Source organism: Xyrauchen texanus, chromosome 5 (assembly GCF_025860055.1).
Source record: "Xyrauchen texanus isolate HMW12.3.18 chromosome 5, RBS_HiC_50CHRs, whole genome shotgun sequence".
NCBI classification, from domain to species: domain Eukaryota; kingdom Metazoa; phylum Chordata; class Actinopteri; order Cypriniformes; family Catostomidae; genus Xyrauchen; species Xyrauchen texanus.
Window position 1 is genome coordinate 24,677,911 of NC_068280.1, and position 24,947 is coordinate 24,702,857.

The 24,947-nt window shown below is 38.4% G+C and overlaps 1 protein-coding gene across 1 annotated transcript in view; it reads left to right on the forward strand.

Annotated features, from left to right (window-relative positions):
* marchf4a (membrane-associated ring finger (C3HC4) 4a) overlaps window positions 1–22,199 on the forward strand; it is an 86,955-nt gene extending 64,756 nt beyond the window's left edge. Inside the window, exons 3-4 of the mRNA XM_052126507.1 lie at window positions 1,581–1,773; window positions 19,609–22,199. Of these exons, the coding sequence (XP_051982467.1) occupies window positions 1,581–1,773; window positions 19,609–20,057 (642 nt within the window). The 3' untranslated portion in view covers window positions 20,058–22,199. The remainder of the gene's footprint in view (window positions 1–1,580; window positions 1,774–19,608) is intronic.
* Window positions 22,200–24,947: the final 2,748 nt, after the last annotated feature.

The following is a 24,947-nucleotide window of genomic DNA, read 5'->3' on the forward strand; positions in this document are numbered from 1 at the left end:
TTTTTTCTTTGTCACGCTTTTCAAAACACACATCATTTCAAAGCAGCTTTACAGGAAATCATGCAATAACATAAACAAAAATTTAAAAAGTAATATATATAAAGTCTTAGTGATCATTGTGTAGTTTGATTCAATATGATTGTAAATTGTGTAAAGAAATTTAAAAACTAAATAATAATTGTATTAAGAACCTCTGTGAGCAAGCTGAAGGCGACTGTGGCAAGGAACACAAAACTCCATAAGATGTTGGTTAATGGAGAAAAATAACCTTGGGAGAAACCAGACTCACTGTGAGGGCCAGTTCCCCTATTGCTAAACATGAATATAATGCCAATATTAGTTATTTGTGAGCGGTGCAAGTCATGGTTTTAATTTGTAAATATAAATTATATAAGTTTTACCTTAAACTTTTTTCTATATGATTTAGTGAGAGTTTTCTGTTTGGTAGTTTGGGGAACAGACACATCTCTATGTGATATCTAGGTGTTACAGTCTCTATGTGTTGTAGTTCATGTGACTTGTGTGACGTCTCAATACAGCTAGCAGATGTTCGGATTAACCAGTTTGTCTGCTTCCTGACCTGGGCCCCATTTAGACAAATACTATCATTATTAAGACTAAGAGCCAAATTACTAGAGAGGAGAGCATCACCTTCTTTGGAAGGATGGAGTCAGTCTCTTTTTAGCTGGTCAGTTCTACCCCCAAAACTCTTCCAATTGTCTATGAATCCTATGCTATTCTCTGGACTCCACTCAAACATCCAGCACACTAATCTACTATAAACCTCATCACCATGACGAGCAGGGAGGGGGCCAGAGCATATTACGGTGTCTGATATAATTTTTACAAGTTCACACGCCTCTTTAACATTTTCTCTATTGATCTCTGATTGGTGAAGTCATCATTAGTGCCAACATGAATAGCAAGTTTAGCATTAGCCAGCACCTGTAAATTTGATCTGATATCAGACACCCAAGCCCCCGAAATGCATTTAACAACGTTTGCTGGAGCCTCCATTTCCACATTACTTACAATAGAATCACCATGTGGTTTCTAATCAGCAGATGTTTGAGATTGATGCAATAATCTGTGTAAAAACATAGTGGATAAAACAAATGCTTGCAGTCAAGGCGTGAGATGTAGACAAGTGGAAAAAAGATTTAACTTTCTTTATTAAAACCTTCTCTATTCTTTGAAGTACTTAGTAAATTACATGCTATATGAATAATGGTGATCATTCATTATCATAGTATAACCAGTTGATACCATCAACATGGTACCACCACAGTACTTTTTTGTAAGTGGATTACCTGTGTGAATATCTAAATTATTTTCAAATTTTGTCAGCTTTAGTTTTGAATCCATTTGCTTGTCCAGGTTCATTCTGGCTGATAATAAGGATATTCACTAATCTTAGCTGTACACTGTATCAGAATATTATTTTATTCCCTGTTGTGTTTTAAAATGTGTGTCATTAATTCATAAATATTTTTCATTTTCATTCATTCATTTAAGATCATTTTAACTGATATCTGTTAGTTAGCAATGTCTCTGATGGATATTGTTCTGTCTTCATGCAGTGGCAGGCCATCTCTTTGACAGTGATAGAAAAAGTACAGATAGCGGCAGCTGTACTGGGTTCCCTGTTCCTGATAGCCAGTATCTCCTGGCTGGTGTGGTCCTCCCTCAGCCCATCGGCCAAGTGGCAAAGGCAGGACCTGCTCTTCCAGATCTGTTATGCCATGTACGGCTTCATGGACCTGGTGTGCATCGGTAAGGTCACTGGATGCTCAATAACTGAAGCCTCCTGGCTCAAAACAAATGCTGTTCTTTTATTTGTTTGTTTATCTGTCTAAGACTGCCTGGCATGGTCTGTGAGAGAAAATTGTGACTATAGTGGCCTCCATGTTAACTGACATCTGCTGGAACCACCTGAGAGTGGATAAGACTGTGCTATAGAATTAAATTATAAAACCACTTTCCTCTTGAACACAGGGTGGTGAGCAATATTTGCAAGCAGGACTGAGAGGATTGTGTTTTATAGGCAAGCTGCAGGGAGCCATGAGTAATTTCTACTTTCCTCTTAATACCAAGCATTTGTATCTATTGAATAAAATGCCCTAGCAAAAGAAAGGGAAAGGCTGAAAGATGAAAAACTGATTCCTGCATAGACAAAATTCAAAGAATAAATAAATACAATTAATGTACAGTCTGTTGTGCTCTCATGCTTATAAGTGCAAATACTCAAACCATATACAACAATAAGAATAAAATAAAAACATGACAATAAATCCAAAATAGGCGACATAAGATTAGGTCTGAACTTGAAACTAGTAATGCTGAATTCAACTTGAGCTATGTTTGGAATAGAAAACTAGTTTAGAAAATAGTATTTAAACCAGAACACATTACACAGCGATATCTGTTTCAGACACTAGTATACTACAATGTTATCTCATGACATCACGTTGCTTGTTTAATTTAGTTTGTGGCATCCATTTATCATCTTAAAATCTTGTATTTTAAATCTTTAACCGCATATATGACATAAAGTTGAATTTCAGCTCATCCCTCAATTCTTAAAAAAAAAAAAGCAAAAATTTTGGTTAAAGTGAGGCACATACAATGAAGTGAATTGAGCCAATTTTGAAGGGTTTAAAAGGCAGAAATTTGAAGCTTTTAATTCATTTATTATAACTCAAAGTCTCAAAAACTGTGTATTATTGGAGAAGTGAAGTTGTTTAAATCATCATTTACTGGGATAACAGAGATTAAAGTGTTATGTCGTCATTGTAACAAAGTTGTAAACATAACTCGGACATAACTTTATGCAGAAAAGTTTAAGCAATTTCATCCCACAATAAATTCATACACACACTTATTGTTTACGTCTTCCAGCTGTACGTTTGAAATAGTGAGGATTTTAACATTAACGGATTGGCCCCATTCACTTCCATTGTAAGTGCCTCACTGTTACCCAGATCTTTGCTTTTTTTAAAGATAAAGGGGTACAAGTTGAAATCATTTTTGTGGTAATAAATATTATGCCACGAACGCAGTCGGTTGAGCTTAACTTATATTGAACACTGAATATCCCTTTAACATTTGATAGTCATCTTAAATAATCAGTCAAGGAAGAGATGTTAAAAATTGCAGCTGATATTACTTTCAGTAATATTTGTATTGAACCCGGATATTACTTTCAGTAATATTTGTATTGAACCCGGATATTACTTTCAGTAATATCACACTACAAATGGAGGTCAAGTCAAGCACACTGCAATTTAAGATACAGTAGTGTGCAATTCCATGCAGTGTTTGCTGTTATAGATAATCCGTGGATTTATTGCATGCTGTTAATTTGCATACTTGGCCAAGTATACATACTGCATATTGCAGAAATAGTAAGACACACGTGGCAGTATGTTATTCCAAACATGTCTAAAGTGATATTAAACTGTTAGAAACGACCCACTAGTAAAACTGGACAATTTCAGTATTAATTGACAAGAATGCATATTGAGTGAACAGATTCAGATCAGTTTCAAATCTGACGGGTGTATTTATCTTGCAGCTCAAAAGTCTATGAGCAAAGGATTATTGTAAGACCCAGTTAGGAAGTGAATACATCAAATATTCAGGGATTTCCGTGGTATGTAATTCATTGTCTCACTGGCCCAAAGTATTACAGGGAAAGATATGCTGAGTCTAATCTCTAAAGGATAGGCTTGACAATGAGGGAAAATCTAATCAGGCCAGCTAAGGAGTGATCCTTCTAATGCGTCACTATGAGAGAAAACACACTTCTCCCTCATGATCCAGACGCAATTGAACACACACACACACACACACACACACACACACACACACACACACACACAATATTATATATTTGTCTCTTAAAAGGAGATCTGCTTTAAATTAAATTATAAAATTGTGTTTCAATTAAGCAGAAGCTAAAGAGTTTAAATTGGCATTGTTCTAACAAAAGCTCTTTGGGTGAAGGGAGGGGTGAAACATAGAGCAGTAGTTGGCAAACAACAAAGTGTTAGAGAACATCTAAGATAAACTGAGTGCGGAGTGCGGAGCCGGGTCGTTATGCTACACACCAGTTTGTGTCTTGTTAAATAGAATTTATATTGTTAAGCCGGTTCTCGGCTCCTCCTTTCCCTTTAATCCCGTTAAACTGGTGCCGAAACCAGTGTAGGAGGAGGAGGAGGAGGGATGCGCAGTAGTGGAGTTCTCGCCGCTACCATCCATCACAAAGGAGCAGCCACAGCCATTCGCCGGAGGCACCTGGCTGCCTGGGAGCGGAGGAACGGCCGCCAACCACGAGGGGAGGAGGGGCTCCCAACCAACTGCCTGGAGCGGCTACCGCTGCCAGGGGTGGGAGAGACAAAAAAAGGGCCGCCTGGGGCCAGAGGACTGCCCTTGATACGCCCGGTGAGGCGCAGCTGTCATCCATTAGAGGGTGGAGGAGTGACCGAGGATACGGTGTATCGGAAAACCGGTGAACTCTCTCTCTCCTCTTTCTCTCCCACTGCCGCTCCGTGTTGGCCTTTTCCCTCTCTTTTTAAATGTTTTGATAATTTGGCAAGATCGCCGTTACTGCATATAGGTGCCACATTTTGTTTTGTTTCCCTCCCCTGATTCAAGTACATGGGGATGACCTTCCGGCAGACAGGTCGCAAGATATTCTGGAACTTCCACAAAACTAAGCCATTGAATCGCAAAACGATTGACAGACAGAAATCACATTAAAGGCTTCTGATTGGCTGATCAAAGAATGGGTCTGCGTTCTGCATGGACCAGTGAGTTAGCTTAGGACACTTATTTCAGATATATCTTTCAGGGAGTAGGAATTGTTTCAGCATACAACATTAAAAATACCTCACAGCACCTTTAACATGAACATTACTACACACTGTAACAGGGTCAAATGGAAAGGAAGAGGCGGGAACCGAACGAAGCATCAAAGTAATGTTTTTAATAAACGTGAACACAAAGACATGTAAATGCATAGAGGGCAGCTGCCTGTATCTCTCTTTCTTCAGAACTGCCACATCTCATTGCACTTATCCCTCTCCTCATCTGATTAGCTGTTTATTATGTATTAGACACTATATGAATTTGTTTATTAGAGTAATTGTAAAGTATTAACTATTTTAGTATAAAAATATTTAAATCAAACCGATTCTCCTTGATAAGTTCACAGTATGCCCACCTCTCGTCACCACTAAACCACAGACACACACAAACAGAGAGAGAGAGAGAGAGAGAATGTTAACAATAATTTGAGTGAAATATGGAAAGTTGCCTTTTAAAGTTATATCCTTGTTAAAGTTAGCTATACATTGTTCATATTCTAACACCTACAAATCCATATCAATCTCTCTCAACTCAACCTCCCCCACTGCTCACATTTTAATGCCATAACACATTTCTTGTAATACAATGTTATTCATTAAATAAAAAATAATTGTAAAGAAGTTAAAAGAGCATATTTCTTAGTTGACAATGATGGTTTTGCTATCACTGGACCATTTTAACAGCACACAGCAATGATGACACAGAGGGGGACTTTTGACATTTAAATAGCTCTTGGCTTAAACGTTTGATGTTGTTACATATTTTCAACATAAATTATAGAAGAGACATGAATTAACAAACAAAGAGTCAGTCTGGCCAAATGTGCATAAACAATTTTAAGCGGTTTTAAATTTTTGACCAAAAAGTGGCCAACTTTAACTGACATCACCCTGCTTAATAACTCCAACTTCAGTTCCACCCAACATCAGGGCAGTTCTGAACAAAACATTCAGAGTTAGATTAAAATAATTTAGGGCTCAAACTACAAATATTTTGTCCTAGCGATAACCCTAACACAGTGTCCTAACTAGCTGCGATACTACGAGCGACAGGCCATTTTATTTTAAAAATGGTTTCTACTGGCATAGGGGTGAGAAAAACATTCTTTAGACTATGAAAAGGTTCTTTAAAATGGTTCTTCTATGGAATCACTGTGAAAACTCCTTTTAAGAGTGGTAGTTATGGATTTAGTACCGCTGCAGACAATGTAGTGATCTGTGGCTGTCAGATTAGCTCTGTATTTGTGGTCTCCTAGGCAATGTTGTTGAATGTGTGGCTAATGTGAAGTAGTTTTAGATGAAAATCGATTACATTAAAATATATTGTGGCATTAAGAGTAGAGAGCTGTATAACCTAATATAGAGACTGACCATTTAACATGTGTTCTAGCGTAGTGTGTATTGTGTTCTAGTGTGTACAGCTACTTTTATGTTTGATGTTGATTTGATTTTATAATTAACAGCCATACCAGTTCAGGTTGAGACTGATATGATTCAGTTGACAAAAAATGGACAACACGCAATGTATTTTTATAGTTAGAGAAAAAAATGTCATCATAAAAGGTAAAAATGCCCCTGAAAATCCATTCCAGGGTGTATATTTCACTTTAATAAAAAGTCAATTTCTGACACTGCTCTACATACAGTATAACGAAAAATGGGTATTGAGCACAGCATCTGTGCCAGCAGCATTTTGACAGGTTAAGACAGCAGTCATGCTCTTTGCTATTTGATTGCAGGTTTGACGAAGTCAAATAGAAATGACAACAAGAGTGTCAACCACTGTAATTCACTCCTCAATGCACCAATGACAGCTGAAACATAAAATATCTCCTGCCATAGTGCCTGTAGTCCAAATAGGAATCACAAAGTTGTAGAAGCTGTTCTGTTGAACCTCTCGAGAAGCTATGGGGGAATAATGAGCTCTTTTAGAGCAACAAAGGTTACAACCAGGTTACAAACTGGTAATTACAATGGTATTATGCTATAAATGTAGTTTGAGAACATTTCTATTGTCCCCATAATTCAAATCACTTAAAAATCATAATAAACAATGTTTGTTTGTTTTTTCTAATGTAAAAATGCAGAAAGTTTTTTGTGAGTGTTAGGTTTAGGCACCCCAGTAGGGAAACACTGCTTTAGACGATATAGGCTGCCACCTAGAGCCCAGACGTGCCAAAGGGGGTACATAATTAAGTTTTATTCTATAGCTATCAAGGTGAAATCAATTTCATCTTTCAAATACCAGAGACTGGAAGTGAGCAGCACATCGCAATAAAATCACTTCTCATTTAATCACATCCCAGCTTGTGATCAAACACTTCATTTCCTGCACTGCTTATTCATTATTTCTCTCAGATGCACACGTACCACATCACTTAACACACAAACCACAATGATGGTGACAGTCAAAAACATGTTGAGTAAAAGGTGACCTCTCAATAATCATTACATGACAAATAACTAAAACTGGAACCAAATAAAACGACAGCAGCATAAATAAAAGCAGCAAACACTAAATCACAATCTGTTAAACAGTAACACCATTATCTGCATAATTTATTCATTATTTAATCAAGATGCAATGCTGGGAACCGGAGGAACTACTGTATCACTGTACACCTTCCTCAAAAGTGCTCAGGTTCGACAGAAACACAGAAAAAGACACTGAAAATATAACTTTGTATATGTGGATGTCACATTTTTTAACTAACTTTTGAATGGAGGAAACAGTGCTTTTCAATGGCTCAATAATTTTCTCAATAATAATCTGGGCAATGAAGAGTGAAAATATGAGCATTTTGTCTGCACAATAACCAAACTAGCCTATCTCCAAATATCTAAAAATGTATGTGTATATAGATATTACTTTTATATGGTTGAATATATTATTGAGGTGCTATGTTTCTGTGTTTTAATAAATGTTTATTGATTTGGTTGCACTCAAATAATTTCATAATTATGTGGGTAGTCGATGTTGTGGTGTGACATACTCCATCTAAAACTATTTTAAAAATCATTACTCTAATTCTTTTAAAATCATTATACATATGTTTTTTATGACCTCATATTAATACATTTATGCATTTGGCAGACACTTTTATACAAAGCAACTTACAGTGCAATTATTACAGGGCCAATCCCCCTGGAGCAACCTGGAGTTAAGTGCCTTGCTCAAGGACACAATGGTGGTGGCCATGGGGATCGAACCAGCGACCTTCTGATTTACAGTTATGTGCTTTAGCCCACTACACCACCACCACTCAATAATTTGCCACACACCACAAGACTATTTAGCCTATAGTGAATTGCTGAAACAGCTGAAAGATGAAAATTAAAAAGTTTAAAAGCTTAATGGGGAACAGTCATAGCACCTAAAATATAAAATTTTCTTATAAACTCATATACATTTTAACAAGAGCTGTCAAAACTAACGCATTAATTCATACGATTAATTACAAATGTATTTACATGTTAATAAAGTGATTGATGTATTTACCATTAAATGAAGCATAAACCAGCATAAACACTGTTTGAAAGCGCAGAACCTTTGCGATGTGTCCGCCCGGAGTCATTACACTGGCACACACAGCTGTGATTCAGTGTCAGTGATAAAGTGATGAGGAAATGAGCTCTTAATGCTATTTGTTGTACAAAACAAGCCCAGATGGATCTTGTGACAGTATTTTTCAGTCCAAGAAAGGTGCATTTTAATTACCACAGAAGCATATCAAGTGCTTTTCATTTGGAGTTCAAAGCGGCGCTTGGCGGTGACCACCTGACGTGAATTATGAACACGGCTTCATGATTGTGTTAACATAGCAAAGTCTGCCGGCTGATTCATATTGTGAAGGATGAGAGCTTCAGAGATGTAATTCCCATTGCAATGTAAACGCAGCCTATTTGGAGACTAGTTTTTTCAATTAGAGGGTAATGTTTAATATTACTTGATGTGGTACAATTTTATTGCATTTCTATTAGGGCTGCACAATTAATCTAAATAAAATCGAAACCGCGATATGACCTAGGGCTGCGATTTAATTAAATAAATAAATAGTCTGCTCCCTTCAAAGTTTATTTGCGCTGCTCTGTCCGGTCTATATTAAGTCAGAGAATTGTTAGTGTTTTCAGAGCAGTTCTGTGCTCCACAACTCCCTCTCATGCTTAGAGTAACAGAAGTGCTCTAAATTCAGTTCTGTTTGCTTACGTGCTCTAAACGATTTATTTACACTAAACTGGCGCATCCCCCGTGAAGCGTTTTTTATTATTATCTGCGGTAGCAGCATCTCAGTCTCCGCAAGGCAAAGGTATCATAATAATAATGAAGAATACAAAATGGGGTATAATTCAAACATCTTTATTAAATGATTGCTGAGCAAACAGCATACACAGAAACACCTGTAGGGTCCAGAACCATGCGCTCTTCATTCTCCTGTCATTTGTTTACCACACGAGAGAGCGTGTCGCCCTTATTACACTCCCTGCGGAAACAAGTGAAAGTAGAACTAATATTACCAACATCCAACAAAACGAAAAGGAACATACATATAATAAATCTATATCAAATATTTAGTTACTGTAATATAATGCATTGCTAAATTAAATATAATAAAATCATGAATAAAAGTGAAATGGTGAAAAACTAACCAAAACACTTTAAGGGGGCTTTCACACTAGCACTTTTGGTGTGCACCCGGGTTCAAATGACGTAAGAGTTCGGTTCGTTTGGATGATGTGAACGCTGTCTTCCGAACTCGGGTGCGCACCCGCGAACCGTACTCGGGTCCGCTTAAAAAGGTGGTCTGGGGTACGGTTCATGTGAACTCCAGTACGGTTCGCTGCTGATATGAACGCAATCGAACCAAACCGCGGAAGTGAACCGCTATTGATGACGTATAATGTGGTCGTCAGTCTCACACGCGTCACTTTCAAAATGAGCGGAAAGGGTTTACTTTCATGCGTGCGTGTGTGTGTGTATACACTTACCTTGACGAAAAGCGGGATTGACGCACACGCACTGCAAGCAGAGAGATGATTTCTGCTTGCCTTCGCAAAAATTGTCTTCGGCGGACAGCCCGCTGTCTTTTGAACGATTTCAGTATTTTTGTGGCAGACAGACGCAAGTGTGTTTCTGTATCTTGATGTTGAAAACAAAACCAAAGGTTAAAAAAAGAAGAACAAATGTGAACCGAGCAAGTCTATTCATTGAATTTTGATGCCTTTCATTTCGCGGTTATCAAGCAACACGATTACGCACCAGCTGCAGCTTTATGACGCAAGCGTACCGCGGTTCGGATACAAATATATAATGTGAACACAGTCCATCGGGGGCAGGGGGGAGGGGGGAGCAATCGAACTCGGGTTCGGAACAGGCAATCGAACCAAGTGTGAAAGCCCCCTAAGTTTAATTATACCAATGGGTTATCAGTTCAACTTCAGTTTGACATTAAGCCTCATTTTTTAGGTCTATTTTATATACAGTAAGGAATAGTTTGTATAAGCCTACTAGTTTTTAAGGCCTAGAATAAAGAGTAACAAAATTATATTTTGTCTATACTGAATTTTTGACTGACAGCAAAAACTAGGCAACAACTATGGTTTTACCAACAGGGAAATTTGGTTAACAGTGCGTTGAGCAGAAAGCTTACATATAACCAGTTTTGACAGAGCTGAGAATAAAAGTTAAATGATCAGCATTGATTGAGTTAAAAAAAAATATCCGGTATCGGATGTTCAAATCCTGATAGGAGCATCCCTGATATTCAAGTTGACGGTGTTTCAAAAAAATTATGATGATGATTAGTGGGCTGAGAGCCTGTCACAAAATGGACAAAAACAGGTGCATGTTGGATGGTAACATTTGGATATGAAGAAGACTTTGTTTCACTGTTTATATATTTATTTGTTTGTGGTTGAAATGAAATTAGGTCTCAGTTTGGTTCTTTTTAAGAGGGCTCAAGTGTGAAAACCCCATTAGCCTTTTTGCAGTTGAACATGTGGAAAACACTTCCATCATAATCGCAGTTCAAATCGCAAACGCAATATTTTTCAAAATAATCGCAATATGACTTTGTCCAAATCGTGCAGCCCTAATTTCTATCTTTATCCACAGTTTTCCTGAGTAACCACTGGGCAGCGCCATGATGATTCTAATTGTCTGTTCATGTTTCTGGTCTTGAGATACAATGTAAAACTAACTGAAACGAGCGATACAGATGGAGAACGACAACCATGTAAGTGTTATTTGGAGTAAAAATGTATTTCACACTTAACTTATTCAGTTGTTGGCTGTCATAACAACTCAAAGTAATTAATAATATCAATGTAACTAACCTCGGACCACTGCTTCATATTGTCTACTCAGGTGAGGCACTGTAAATGAAACGGTTCTTCGAAACGGAATCTTAACTCTGTGAATTATTGGCGCTAGAGAGCCACAAGTTTTTGGACAACTTCTAAAAATTCACCCGCTAAGAATAAATGCTGATGTGTGTGAAAACACAAGAGAACACAAATTGAAAACAGTGGAACCGTGGCCCATTCACATGATCTCACCCTAGGACCCCACAAACCCTCTGGTCAGCCCTGTCCACAACCAAGTGGACAGGAGGCTTTTTTTTTTTTTTCACCATGAGGCCGTCTGGTTACCTTTGTTGAACCGTACCATTCCTTAATGATCAAGGCTCATTGACACAATAACCATTTCTTTTTCCACTGTAGTACTGAGAAATCAGGATTCAAATGGACTGACTGAACAAGTGACCAATTGTGAGTTGACACATCACAAGGCAATTTACCAGCATGGTTGAGTAAGGTTAGCTAACTGTGCTGAGAAATCCAGGATGGTAATGGTTTCTAATCATACAGTACCATACCCAACCATGTTCAAGTGGAAATGCTACTGGAACTGTTACTCAATGTGCTCAGGACCTTTTGGTCAGGTGATGGAAAATGTTTGGCTGGTTAGCATGGCCCAGTTAACCCCTGCTGGTAGATGCTATATTTACACCTTTATTGGGTAAAATAGCATCTTTCTCCAATGACGGCCATTCAAAATTATCCATGTATTCTGACTAAATATACAACATAAAATGTACAAATATTTCATTACACTTTTGTAAATGTTTTACTGGTGCTCAATTTTTTGGAGGGTTTTTAGAGGCATGAAACTGACTTTTTTGCCACCTTTGATGTCACAGCTTGTGCACTGCCACTAAGTGCATTCTTGTGGTAACTCCAGTCAGCATTGAAGGATGCTAAATTTTTGTGGCTCCTGAGTGATTAGTCACATGGCATGTATGACTCAGGTGTTTGGCTCATGAGCAAAGATGCAGAATTCAAATCATGCACATCTAGAGAGTCATGCACCAGCCAACCAACTACCATTGAGATGAATGAGAATGCTAATAGATCACTCTATCCAGGAACTATGGACATCCTTGCGCACAAATAACCATAGTTAGTTTCTGCCATGTGCAAACTGATTATTTGATTGCTCTTGGCTTCATGTAACAGTAAAAATTGAGTAATGTTAAATCGTTTTAAAGGAGTGTCACACTATTGTGCTTCATTTCCAAATGAGGAAAAAAAGTGATGTTGCTTAGTTTAGATGAGAGATGCTAAGACAGCTCTCTCTGCTTAAAAAAGTAATGTGCTGTAATTTTGAGTTATTAGCATTATTGTAATATATTCTGCTATCCTGTCATTCATCTAAGAGGAAAAGCCCTAGGGGGATAGCAAAGGAAGGAGAAAGCTTGGAAGAAAAGCTTAGAAAAGAGATAGGTCGCAAAGTGTCTGAGCACTTAGTCCTGTTCCCATCGACTCTCAAACTGGTTGGAAGCCAAAAAAATCCCACACTACTGCAAAATAAACTGATAATAAAAGCTTTGCCATAATCATTTCCTTCAGATTTCCTCTCAGCTCAAGGAAAATGTGTGTATTTGTAAGTGTGTGTGTGTTAAATCAATACATGGCTCACATTCTCTACTAGTAATGAGAGGATGAGCAGTCCAACTGGGAAGAGTGACAGAGAAATAGAGAGGGAATCTGGAAATCAGGTTGCAGCAGCAATAGGTATCTTCATGATGCAGAAATGCAAATGAACTCCTCCACAAACTAATTTCGACTGGTGCACATTTGCTGCATATAAATGCCACTATGCACACATAAATTCTTCTGTTTGCTGAAACTCCTGTTATCCGTTTCAATAAAATTACTAACAGTCTACAAATTCTACAGAACGAACACCAAAATTAGTGCCTTTCCCCATTTAATCGAACCGATATGACTGATGTGACATGAAAGATGAAACAATTTATCTGCAGTCAAGTTTTATTTCCAGTATTTATAGTTTCTAAGTATTCAGGGTTTTTGGCTGTGTACAGGCACCGGCTGTTGTTGAGAAGTCGATAGAAAACTGTGGGTTATTAATACCTCCTTCTTACACACTGGGTGTTTCAGTGGTCTGCAGTGAGCAGTGACAACGTCTGTTAGTGGTCTGTCTCATTGATTCTGGAGCAGCTAGTGTGTGCTGAGAACCTCAGGGCTCCTGGGAGGCCACTACACTTTCCCAAAGATCCAAGATCAGTTTCATCTTGACAAAACCCTTGCCTTCGTAATCTAACATTGGCAGAAGAATGGTAAAGCTGGTCTTGGGGAAAAAAAACTTTTGTCAGTCTGTGCATGTGTATGTATGTGTGTGTGTGTGTGTGTGTGTGTGTGTGTGTGTGTGTGTGTGTGTGTGTGTGTGTGTGTGTGTGTAAACCACCTCTTGTTTAAGTGGTTTACGAATAAGTTACAAACTGGTAATTACAAGTGTATTATGCTATAAATGTGGTTTATAATTCAAATTCATTGCTAAACGATGTTTTATTGAAAATGTAAAAATTCTGAAAATGTTTTTGTGAGGGTTAGGTTTAAGGCTAGTTTAGGGGATAGCATCTATAGTTTGTACTAGTGTTGTCAAAAATACCGGTAGGGGCCTACCAAGTCGATACTCAAACAAAAAAATTATTTACGATACCAGAATTTCTGACGCAGTGGCGGGAACTTTCGAACACTCACAACAAGCAAAAGATTGCGGCGAGCAAAGCTGCTGCTGCTGTGGAGTCTCAACTGAATCATGTCGAAATGAAAAGTGGAAAAAGCCAGGTTTGGAAATTATATGCATTTGAGGCTGATGAAAAGGGAAACATCATAGATCAGCAAACCCCTATTTGTAAACGCTGCTTTCGCAATTTTCTGACGAAAGGAGGAAACACATCAAGCTTAGTAAAGACAGACACACTGATTTATTCAAGCAAATAAAGCAGGTTAGTTTAAAAGCAGGTTAGTTTAAAAGCATATTATCATTTGCATTAGGGCTGAAACATTTAGTCGACATTATCGACATTGTCTAAAATACAAAACTGATGAGAAATATGTTCATTGTCTAATAGTCGTTTGATCTCATTTAACGTAACATGAAATCACTGTAACAATGACGCGCGAGAGCAGCAATTCACGCCTGCTGGAGGAAGAATTACACAGATTAGTCCAGATTCACTCGAAACTTTCACAGTTTATTTTATGTCGATCCCAAAGGATTAGGGAATGATTAAAAAAAAAGTACATTCAGAAGCATACAGGGAATGATTAAAAAAAAAGTACATTCAGAAGCATACAGGGTATACCATTGTGGAATAAGTGAAGGCGGAGCTCTTTAAAGGAAACATCCCGGCTTTAGGCCTACATCTTAAATGCAGTTATATTTAATGCGTTATAGCTTTATTAAAGTTAAAATAATACAGAAGCAGATCACGTTAATAACTATAAACTCATAAACTGGCATTTCTCTGTGTGGTCGGTGCCTCTTCTATGAGTTGCGCGAATGTCCCAATCGAAGGGGGAGAGATTGAAACAGCTCCCGGCTGAGAGAGTCTCTGCCTCGGGGTCGCTCGTCTCTCGAGTGCAGACGCTTAATGCAGCTAGATTAGAACTTACTCGTGACTTATTTAATCATAATATCTATATATACACTCACATAAAGGATTATTAGGAACACCATAATAATACTGTGTTTGACCCCCTTTCACCTTCAGAACTGCCTTAATTCTACGTGGCATTGATTCAACAAGGTGCTGAAAGCATTCTTTAGAAATGTTGGCCCATATTGATAGGATAGCATCTTGCAGTTGATGGAGATTTGTGGGATGCACATCCAGGGCACGAAGCTCCCGTTCCACCACATCCCAAAGATGCTGTATTGGGTTGAGATCTGGTGACTGTGGGGGCCATTTTAGTACAGTGAACTCATTGTCATGTTCAAGAAACCAATTTGAAATGATTCGAGCTTTGTGACATGGTGCATTATCCTGCTGGAAGTAGCCATCAGAGGATGGGTACACGGTGGCCATAAAGGGATGGACATGGTCAGAAACAATGCTCAGGTAGGCCGTGGCATATAAACGATGCCCAATTGGCACTAAGGGGCCTAAAGTGTGCCAAGAAAACATCCCCCACACCATTACACCACCACCACCAGCCTGCACAGTGGTAACAAGGCATGATGGATCCATGTTCTCATTCTGTTTACGCCAAATTCTGACTCTACCATCTGAATGTCTCAACAGAAATCGAGACTCATCAGACCAGGCAACATTTTTCCAGTCTTCAACTGTCCAATTTTGGTGAGCTCTTGCAAATTGTAGCCTCTTTTTCCTATTTGTAGTGGAGATGAGTGGTACCCGGTGGGGTCTTCTGCTGTTGTAGCACATCCGCCTCAAGGTTGTGCGTGTTGTGGCTTCACAAATGCTTTGCTGCATACCTCGGTTGTAACGAGTGGTTATTTCAGGCAAAGTTGCTCTTCTATCAGCTTGAATCAGTCGGCCCATTCTCCTCTGACCTCTAGCATCAACAAGGCATTTTCGCCCACAGGACTGCCGCATACTGGATGTTTTTCCTTTTCACACCATTCTTTGTAAACCCTAGAAATGGTTGTGCGTGAAAATCCCAGTAACTGAGCAGATTGTGAAATACTCAGACCGGCCCGTCTGGCACCAACAACCATGACACGCTCAAAATTGCTTAAATCACCTTTCTTTCCCATTCTGACATTCAGTTTGGAGTTCAGGAGATTGTCTTGACCAGGACCACACCCCTAAATGCATTGAAGCAACTGCCATGTGATTGGTTGATTAGATAATTGCATTAATGAGAAATTGAACAGGTGTTCCTAATAATCCTTTAGGTGAGTATGTCCATATGCATTTCTTATCATGAATAAAATTGGCAAAATGCAGCTTTAATAATAAGAGAGCACTTTGCACATTAGTTTGGAAATAGTTTTTTATTAATTCTATTGTATGCTTGTTTATTTCAGGGTTTTGTTTTTTAGTACTTGGTAAAAACTTAAAAAGTTTCAAAAGTTGAAGCAAATCATATATAGGCCTAAGTGTTCAAAAATACTTTAAGCATACATTGTTCAGTTTTGTTATAATTAAAAAAATTATATATTTAAATTAAAGTGTTGCTCAATGGCATATTTTTGTTCTTAGTTCTGCTGCTAATGTTTTGTAGACTTTGTTAATAAAAGAGTGTTGTTTAGTAACCTGTTTTTGTGTTTTGCTTTGGTACCGAAAATGGTATTGAGTACCGTGAAATTTCACTGGTACTGGTACCGACTACTGAAATTTTGGTACCGTGACAACACTAGTGATAAAAATGATACAATGATGATAAAAATCATTATGTCTATGGAGAGTCCTCATAATGATAGCTGCACCAACGTGTGTGTGTGTGTGCGCGCGTGTAAAAGTGTATGCGTGTGTGTGTGTGCAAGCACAGATATTTGGTGCTTCAAAGCAGAGTAGACCAGAACTCCATGTTCATTGTTTCTCATTCATTGTACATTTAACAATGATTTTCAGATACATAGTGATAAAAAAAAAAAAATCTGGTTGCTTGGACATGACAAAGCAGAGAGAAGAAAAAGTCAGGTTGAAGAATCCAGACAGCTCAGTGAGGTAAAAAGAACCAGAGTGACAGCTAAAGACTTGGAATCATTGGAACGGGTTAACATCTCGGTTTAGCAGTCTACTATATGGAAAACATTAAACAGGCATGATGTCCATGGCAGGACACTATGAAGGAAGACCCTGCTTTTTTTTTTGCTGCATGTCTGACATTTTCCAAAGACCCTATTGACACTCCTCAACACTACTGGGTAAATATTTTGTGGACTGATGAAACTAAGGTTTACTTGTTTGGGAAGAACACGCAGAACTACGCATGGCGAAAAAAAAAAAAAAAAGAGCACCACATACTAACATGAAAACATAATCCCAATGGTGAAATCAAGTGGAGAGCATCATGATATGGAGCTGCTTTGCTACTTCGGGGTCTGGACTGCCAGCCATCTTCAAGAGAAAAATGTATTCCCAAGTTCATCAAGATATCCCACAGGATAATGTCAGGGTGGCTGTGCATCAGCTGAATCTCAGTAGAAGTTGGCAGATGCAGCACGACAATGACCCTAAACATTGAAGTAAATAACTGATAACTAAACCACTACAGAATAACTTCCAAAAAAGAAAATCAACCTTTTGAAGTGGCCCAGTCAGAGCCCAGACTTTAACCCAATATATATCCCTGTGGAATGACCTCAAGAGAGCCATTAACACCAGATATTCAAAGAATATAGCTGAGCTGAAGCAGTTCTGTAAGGAAAAACGGTCCAAAATTCCTTCGGAATGCCAGAAATGCTTGGTTGAAGTTATTGCTGCCAAAAGAGGATCAAATACAAGGGTTTACTTACTTTTTCCTCAGCACTGTGAATGTTTAATGGGATGTGTTCAATAAAAACATGACAGATTATAATTGTTTGTTTTATTAGTACATTGTGTTTTCTATAATTGTGACTTTGATGAAAATTAGATCACATTTTATGACCAATTATTGCAGAAAACCAGCAAATTCCAAAGGGTTCACATACTTTTTATGGTCATGGATGTAATGACTCTTAAAAATCCAAAAATGTTATGCTTAACTTGCTCAACAAGCCACGTGATAAGATGTGCGGATTGACTCACAGACACGGAGGCAACTGAGATTCGTCATACGCCACCCGGAATTGAAGCGAGTTACTACGCCACCACGAGCACCTAGAGCTCATTGGGAATTGGGCATAAGAAATTGGGCAGAAAATCCAAAAAAATAAACATTGAACACATGGTAGTTCTGCGCAGTTTTGCAGTGGTGAAGCTATTATGGCATGACGTAATACTATCAAGCAGGCTATTGTTTTATTTTGAGACTACACATATAAAATGTGCATGGATTACAGTTGTGTGTACTCAATATAGCCATGTACTGATACTGTCAAAGGTAATTTGATTATTTTATTCAACGCTAAAAAAATATTTTGATATTAAAATTATTTTGCTGATCTCCAAGTTTGTTCTTTTGTTGTTATTATTTTGCTTCTTTTCTAAAGAGACGTATGAGGCTAGATGAATTAAGACTGAATGCATTACAATATGAAAGGAAATAAAAATAGGCTATATGAAAAAGCAAATTTCTGCAAATATAAAATGTTTTAAATTTGTTAACTCCAAAACATGATTATGATAATACACCTGCCAAAGTTTACAAGGTTTGTGGCATCGTGTATTTTAAAGATATTTAAAAACATTGTTTGAGGCAGATAGTTGTAAGTATACAAGATATCCCTCCCTGCATGTTTCACAAACTACTTATGATACACAATGATGTTATACACACCCCAAAACTTCACAAAAGAAGGTTAAGGGTGATGTCTGACTGACATTTCAGAATCAGCTTTATTGCCTTATTGGTTCATATTTTATTGGATCAGATACTTTTTTCCCCTCACTGTACATAGATACACAAATACATTGCAATTTCAGATCTATATGAATGATTCTTGGTCAGAATTAGATGATGAAATATGCAGAAAATTAAAGCATTACAGTTTTGGTCTAGTTGACAGGACAGAAAAAGAAAACAAGAGAGCACTGGCCTGTTCACTTCAGGCACTGGTGATGGGACAGATGTTCATAGTGCATGTTGTCATATTGTACATAGTTTTCAGAGAATGGAACCGATGTTTAGAGTGAAATGATCACCTGATTACATTAAACCCACCTCACTGGTGCAATCATTTCAGCGGCATGGTCTCGCGGATGTGACAAGCAGTGCGATCTACAGTGCTCGTTCAAGCAATATTTCGTTTTGGATATTGTACGCAGTGTTTCCCCCGAGTCCACTCTGTCATTTCTTGATAGTGCTTCCTGCTCTGATTTTAAATCATTGAGGTTCTAACTGGTTTTATTGAAGGCTACCTCAGAATTGGGAAATTACCAAACAAATTGTAGAATTCGGGGTGGCTCCTGGGGTGGCCAATCAAATTTGAGGGGCACACACCTGGGGCTTGGCCCACTATTCAACCATGAGCCAATGTGTGGATCAGAGAAAAGTTTCCTGCCATCAGTACAAGGGGTTGCAAGTTTGAAACTTTGAAATGAGTAATTGCATTTGTTTGTCAGTATTTTCAAATTTGATGGCATTTTATTTTTCTGATTTTACTGGAACATACTGTGTGCAGGGCAATGCTCGGAGCAGACAAACATTGCCACCTTATATTGCTTTTGATCAGATAATGACAGATTTGTAAGGGGGGCTTCAGGGTCTGGCAACATCTACAGTGTGATACTTGTTAACCCATCTTTTCTTCTTCCTCCAGCTCTGATTGTGCATGAGGGTCCCTGTGTATTTCGCATATTTAACCGCTGGCAGGCTGTTAATCAGCAGTGGAAAGTCCTCAACTATGACAAGGTCAAAGACAACGAGGAGCACCAGAAGACCGGCACCACATTCCGGACCCTCTCCTTGCCCCTGACGCACCTCATGGGGCCCACCATCACAGAGGGCGAAGCCTCCACATCGACCTCCTCCCTCATGGCTGCTGCTGCAGTCACCGCAACCCCCACAACGAACTCGGCCCCATTGGCAGCGAGTACCACTGTGGAGGCACAGGACTTCTCTGAGGCTAGCAATGGGCAACCCATGCTGCCAGACCACCACTGTGCTTACAATATCCTTCATCTCCTCAGCCACCTAAGGCCACAGGAGCCCCGTGGACAGTCCAGCAATAGCAACCGTGAACTGGTCATGAGGGTTACTACAGTCTGAGGCCTTTTTATGGTTGAAACCCTGCATGCAACATATTTAAAGAAAGAAAAATAAACAGTGTTACCGGAGGATCCAGTGCAGTACAATTTTGGGTGTAAGGTGTTTTTTTTTTCTTCTACTTTTTACTGTATTGAATAAAAAAAATAAAAAATAAAAAAAAAATAGTTTCTCTTGCAGTGGCTGAGGGAAGAAAGATTTGGTCTGGCCATTGCCATAAAGCTGCATACTTGAGATTGTGTAAGCCATTGAGAGACAGAGTGGGGAGGATGAATGGTCAGTGAAATGGAGTTTGAATATGTGTGTGTGTACTGAGTTTGTTGTCAACTCAAGGCCACAGTCAGAGCTGTGGCCATTCTAAAGCACAACCTTACAATGCAATCCACATTCACTTTCTACACTGTCTGAGAGCCACTCTGCAGAACCAAATGAATGCAGAGAGAAGAATAAAGGTGTTATACATAAAACAAAATTGCACTAGTTTCCAAATGGCTACTGGTTGTATTTTCAAATAAAATCTTATTATTAAGATCAGAACAGTACTTGTGAGAATAACAGTTCAAAATAAATGTTATATTGAAGGATCAAAGTTTAGTATAATTGTCAGCTCTGCTTTTAGGGAAATCAATCCTCTGATTTTGACAGTCTTGTAAGTCAACAACAGGAAGCAACATTGCAGTGGAGGCAACCTGTAGCAATCAAATCTTTTTGAATCTTTAAAAAAAGCGTCCCAATTTGAGGCAGATCTTGGTCAACTGACTTATTTTGTTTACATTTGTTAAATATGTGCGAAAAAAGTTGCTACATTAAAAAAAGACAAACTTGTTTAACTGTTGTATGTGTCCATTCCTCTGAGAGCCTATTTAATTAAAGGTGATTTCACACTAGCACTTTTTAGGTGTTATGGTTCATGTGAACTTCACTGTTGATATGAACGTCCTGCTTCACGAAAGTTAACAGCTACTGATGACATATAATTTGCATATTTAAATCCCCATAATAATTATGGTATTATGGATTTCTCATACCTGCATTCCTCCAAATAAATCACCTTCTATTTCTAAATCTATTTAGATTTACACTTGCCACAAAAATGACGCTCTTCACAAAATGGACAAAGTTTAGTCAGCACTTAAATGGATAGTTCACACAAAAATTACTCACTTTCATACCATCCATGATGTTTATGACTTTATTTCTTCTGCTGAACACAAATTAAGAATTTAGAAAATATCTCAGCTCTGTAGGTCCTTTCAATGCAAGTTTATGGTTATCAGACCTTTGAAGCTCTAAAAATCACAAAGGCAGCATAAAATTAATTCAAAGGACTCCAGTGGTTTAATGTCTTCTGAAGCAATGCAATCACTTTGGGTGAAAAACGGATAAATATTTTAATCATTTTTTAATATAAATCTCCACTTTCACCCCACCTTCACCTATTATACCGCTTTCGAAGATATAGATTTTATATATAGATATAGATCATATAGTGATATGGATTACCTTTATGTGATTTTTAGAGCTTAAGTTCTGGTCACCATTCACTTGCATTGTGAGGACCTACAGATCTTAAATATTCTTCTAAAACTCTTTTTTTTTTTGTTCATCAAAAGAAATAAAGTCATACACATCTGGGATGGCATGACAGTCGATAAATAATGAGAATTACAATTTTTGGTTTAACTATCCCTTAAATGTGGTTTATAAAAACAAAAGGCTCATAAAATTGCTTCAATGATTTCAGTCTAAAGGGCAACAGCTGTCTGCAATGCATTTTATTAATCGTGTTTGGGCTCTTAAACCAAGCGGCAATTTCGCAGGGCCAGCAAAATCTTCTCTGCTGGCGTAACATGCCAAATAAATATATATTTTTCAATCCTTACATTCTCATTGACCTTTTTGCCTATGTATTTTCAAATCGCTTTCCACTCCTAATTATTCTACAAACGAATAGCAAAAAACTAAAACAATTCAGAATTTATTCCTCGATGCTTACAAGCAAAGTGTGACAACAGTTTCACAACTCGCATGCCCGAAGCAATGCTCGAAGCAATGCTCCTTACCGTGCGTTCAGACCAGAGGCAGCGAGAGCGTCAACACTATGGAAGATTCGTGGACACTGAAGTAGTTGAAATAGGCGGCAACGTTCGTTCAGAATGCTTGGATTTGAGAACTATTTATTATATACGTTTTGTGAAGGGGCCACAAAACATCCAGGCATGTCGACCGGTATCTTGATATATCACAAGTAATGATTCACAATCATGAAATATATTATTATTTAATATTATATAAACCATAATATCCACTTCATCAACTCACCTGGCACACCAACAATTTCAGACACCTTTGTGCACATATCTTATATATATATATTCCTGTAAGCAAACAGGGACAGCTCATATTTTAATAGCTAATGAGCACGGACTAAACCAGATGCAAGTCCAATCCTCAGAGTTGGGTGCTGTTTTTAGTTTGATGTTGGAATTGTAACAATTCCTGTGTCTTTCAAAATTGTGCAAGATGTCTATTTTTTTATTAAACAAATGTGCTTTGTACAGAAGCCCTGAACCGCATGGTGAAAAAAAAAAAAAAAAAAGGTCTCAGTTCCTTCCTGAGCATAAGTTTTAAAAAATGTTCTCTTAAAAAAAAATATTCTATTAATTTTTTTTAGAGAATATAGCTAATGTTCGGTGGGAACCAAAGTTTACACTGTTGTGTTCTCTAGACTTCTATACACCAATAGGTTGCCGCCGAACCGCGTCAAAGCTCATTACCATAATGTTGCCCGCACTTGAACTTTCCTCTGACACCCACACCTTCCAAGACGCGCCGTGATGCTTCTCGCCGCTGAGAGACGCTGGCTGCCATAGAAAATGAATGACTTCCGGTCGATTTGACGCTCTTGACGCCTCTGGTTTGAACGCACCATTAGCCGAAGCAGTGCCCGAGTCTGAGCTCCGCCCCGTCAGGCCTTCAGAATTTCCAACACTGCAGTGAATACGCATCTAAAGTAAGATTGTCAAATTCATCAGCCAATCAGATTTATTTATTTGTTCTTGTGGATGTGGTCTTTAGGATATGTCCCAGCCCAGGCCTTCTAGCTGGCCTTGAATGACGCAATCATGCATTAAGTGATGTATGTAATTTGAAAGCGAAGAGCACGAGAACTTGCTGACCAGTTGCCTGTCATAACTGCTGGTATTGCCGTTGAGAAAAGAGATCCTTGTGAATTTAAAAACCTAAGATGTTCTGCATGATCGTGTGATTGATTGATTAAACAGGAAGGAGGGCTGATTTTCACTTAAAGCAAATTGTTTAGTGTTTTTTGCATTGTTTAAAAATGTATCTTTTTCAAAATGTAAATTGGTATTATTAGTTGACTGTCACATAATGTATGATGGGTATACGGCGTCTTATTCATTGTGAAACTGTGTTTTCTTAAATGGCATGAATTGCACTGAAGTCCTAGACTGAAAATGCATTGGCTGTGGCTGCTTAAACCTCTGTATGGTTAAGTACTTCAATTTGGGAGGAATACAATTTCTGTAATTTGCCTAAACAACCATGCATTTACACTAGAGCAACCAAGTCAAGTCTTATACAACGATGAGCCAAAACATTATGACCACTCACAGGTTAAGCGAATAAAGTTGATCATCTCCTAACAAGGCCACATGTCAAGGTCTTGGTAGATTAGATGGTAAGCGAACAATAAGTTCTCGTAGTCACGTGTTTGCAGGAGAAATGGGCAGGAGTTAAATACCTGAGTGACTTTGACAAGGTCCAAATTGTTATGGCGAGACGACTGGGTCAGAGAATCTCTAAAACGGCAAGGCTTGGGGGATGCTCCTGGTCAGCAGTTGTGAGTACCTACCAACAGTGGCCTGAGGAGGGACAAACCACAAACCGGCGAAAGGGTGTTGGGTGCCCAAGGCTCATCAATGCATGAGGTCAACGAAGGCTATCTCATCTGCTCCGAAATGACAGAAGGTCTATTGTGGCACAAGACAGAAAATTGTCAATTTGACACGTGCCACCTACCTAAACATTGTTGGCAATGGTATTCCCTGATGGCAGTGGCCTCTTTCAGCAGGATAATACGCCCTGCAACACTGCACACATTGTTCAGGAATGGTTTGAGGATAATAATGAAGAGTTCAAGGTGTTGCCCTTGCTTCCAAATTGCCCGGATCTCAATTTGATTGAGCATTTGTGGGATGTGCTGGATCAATAAGTCTGATCCACGGCATAGCCACCTTGCAATTTACAGGACTTGAAGGATATGCTGCTGTTGTCTTTGTGCCAGATACCACAGGAAACCTTGAGGGGTCCATACCTCAGTAGATCGGCACGGTTTTGGTGGCACGCAGAGGACCAACAGCATATTAGTCAGGTGTTCATAATATTTTAGCTCATCAGTGTATGTCTTGAAATACTATCAGTCTATAAAACATCTAGGAGTGCATTTACACTTGGTCATTTCATGACTGAATAGCTATACAATCAGTAAAATCACATTGAGTGACCAAATGTAAATACCTCCTTACAGAAATATAGAGCGGATGTGATTGGATGTTGATGATGTCATGCATTTCTTCTAAACAACATATATAAATCAAATCATTAATGACAGTAATGGGTTTCATGCTGACCGGATCACCAGCTAGTTATAAATTAAGCTAATGCTCTAGCAAAGTCTAGAGAACACAACAGTGTAAACTTTGGTTCCTACCAAACATTAGTTCCAAAGACAAAATGGAGGAGAAACTGATTATTGCTGTGGTGGGTTTTTCTGAAAAATATGATCTGTCCCTGTTTGCTTACAGGGATATAAATAAAAATAAAAAAAGATGTGTGGACAAAGGTGTCTGAAGCAAGTCAAGTTTTTAA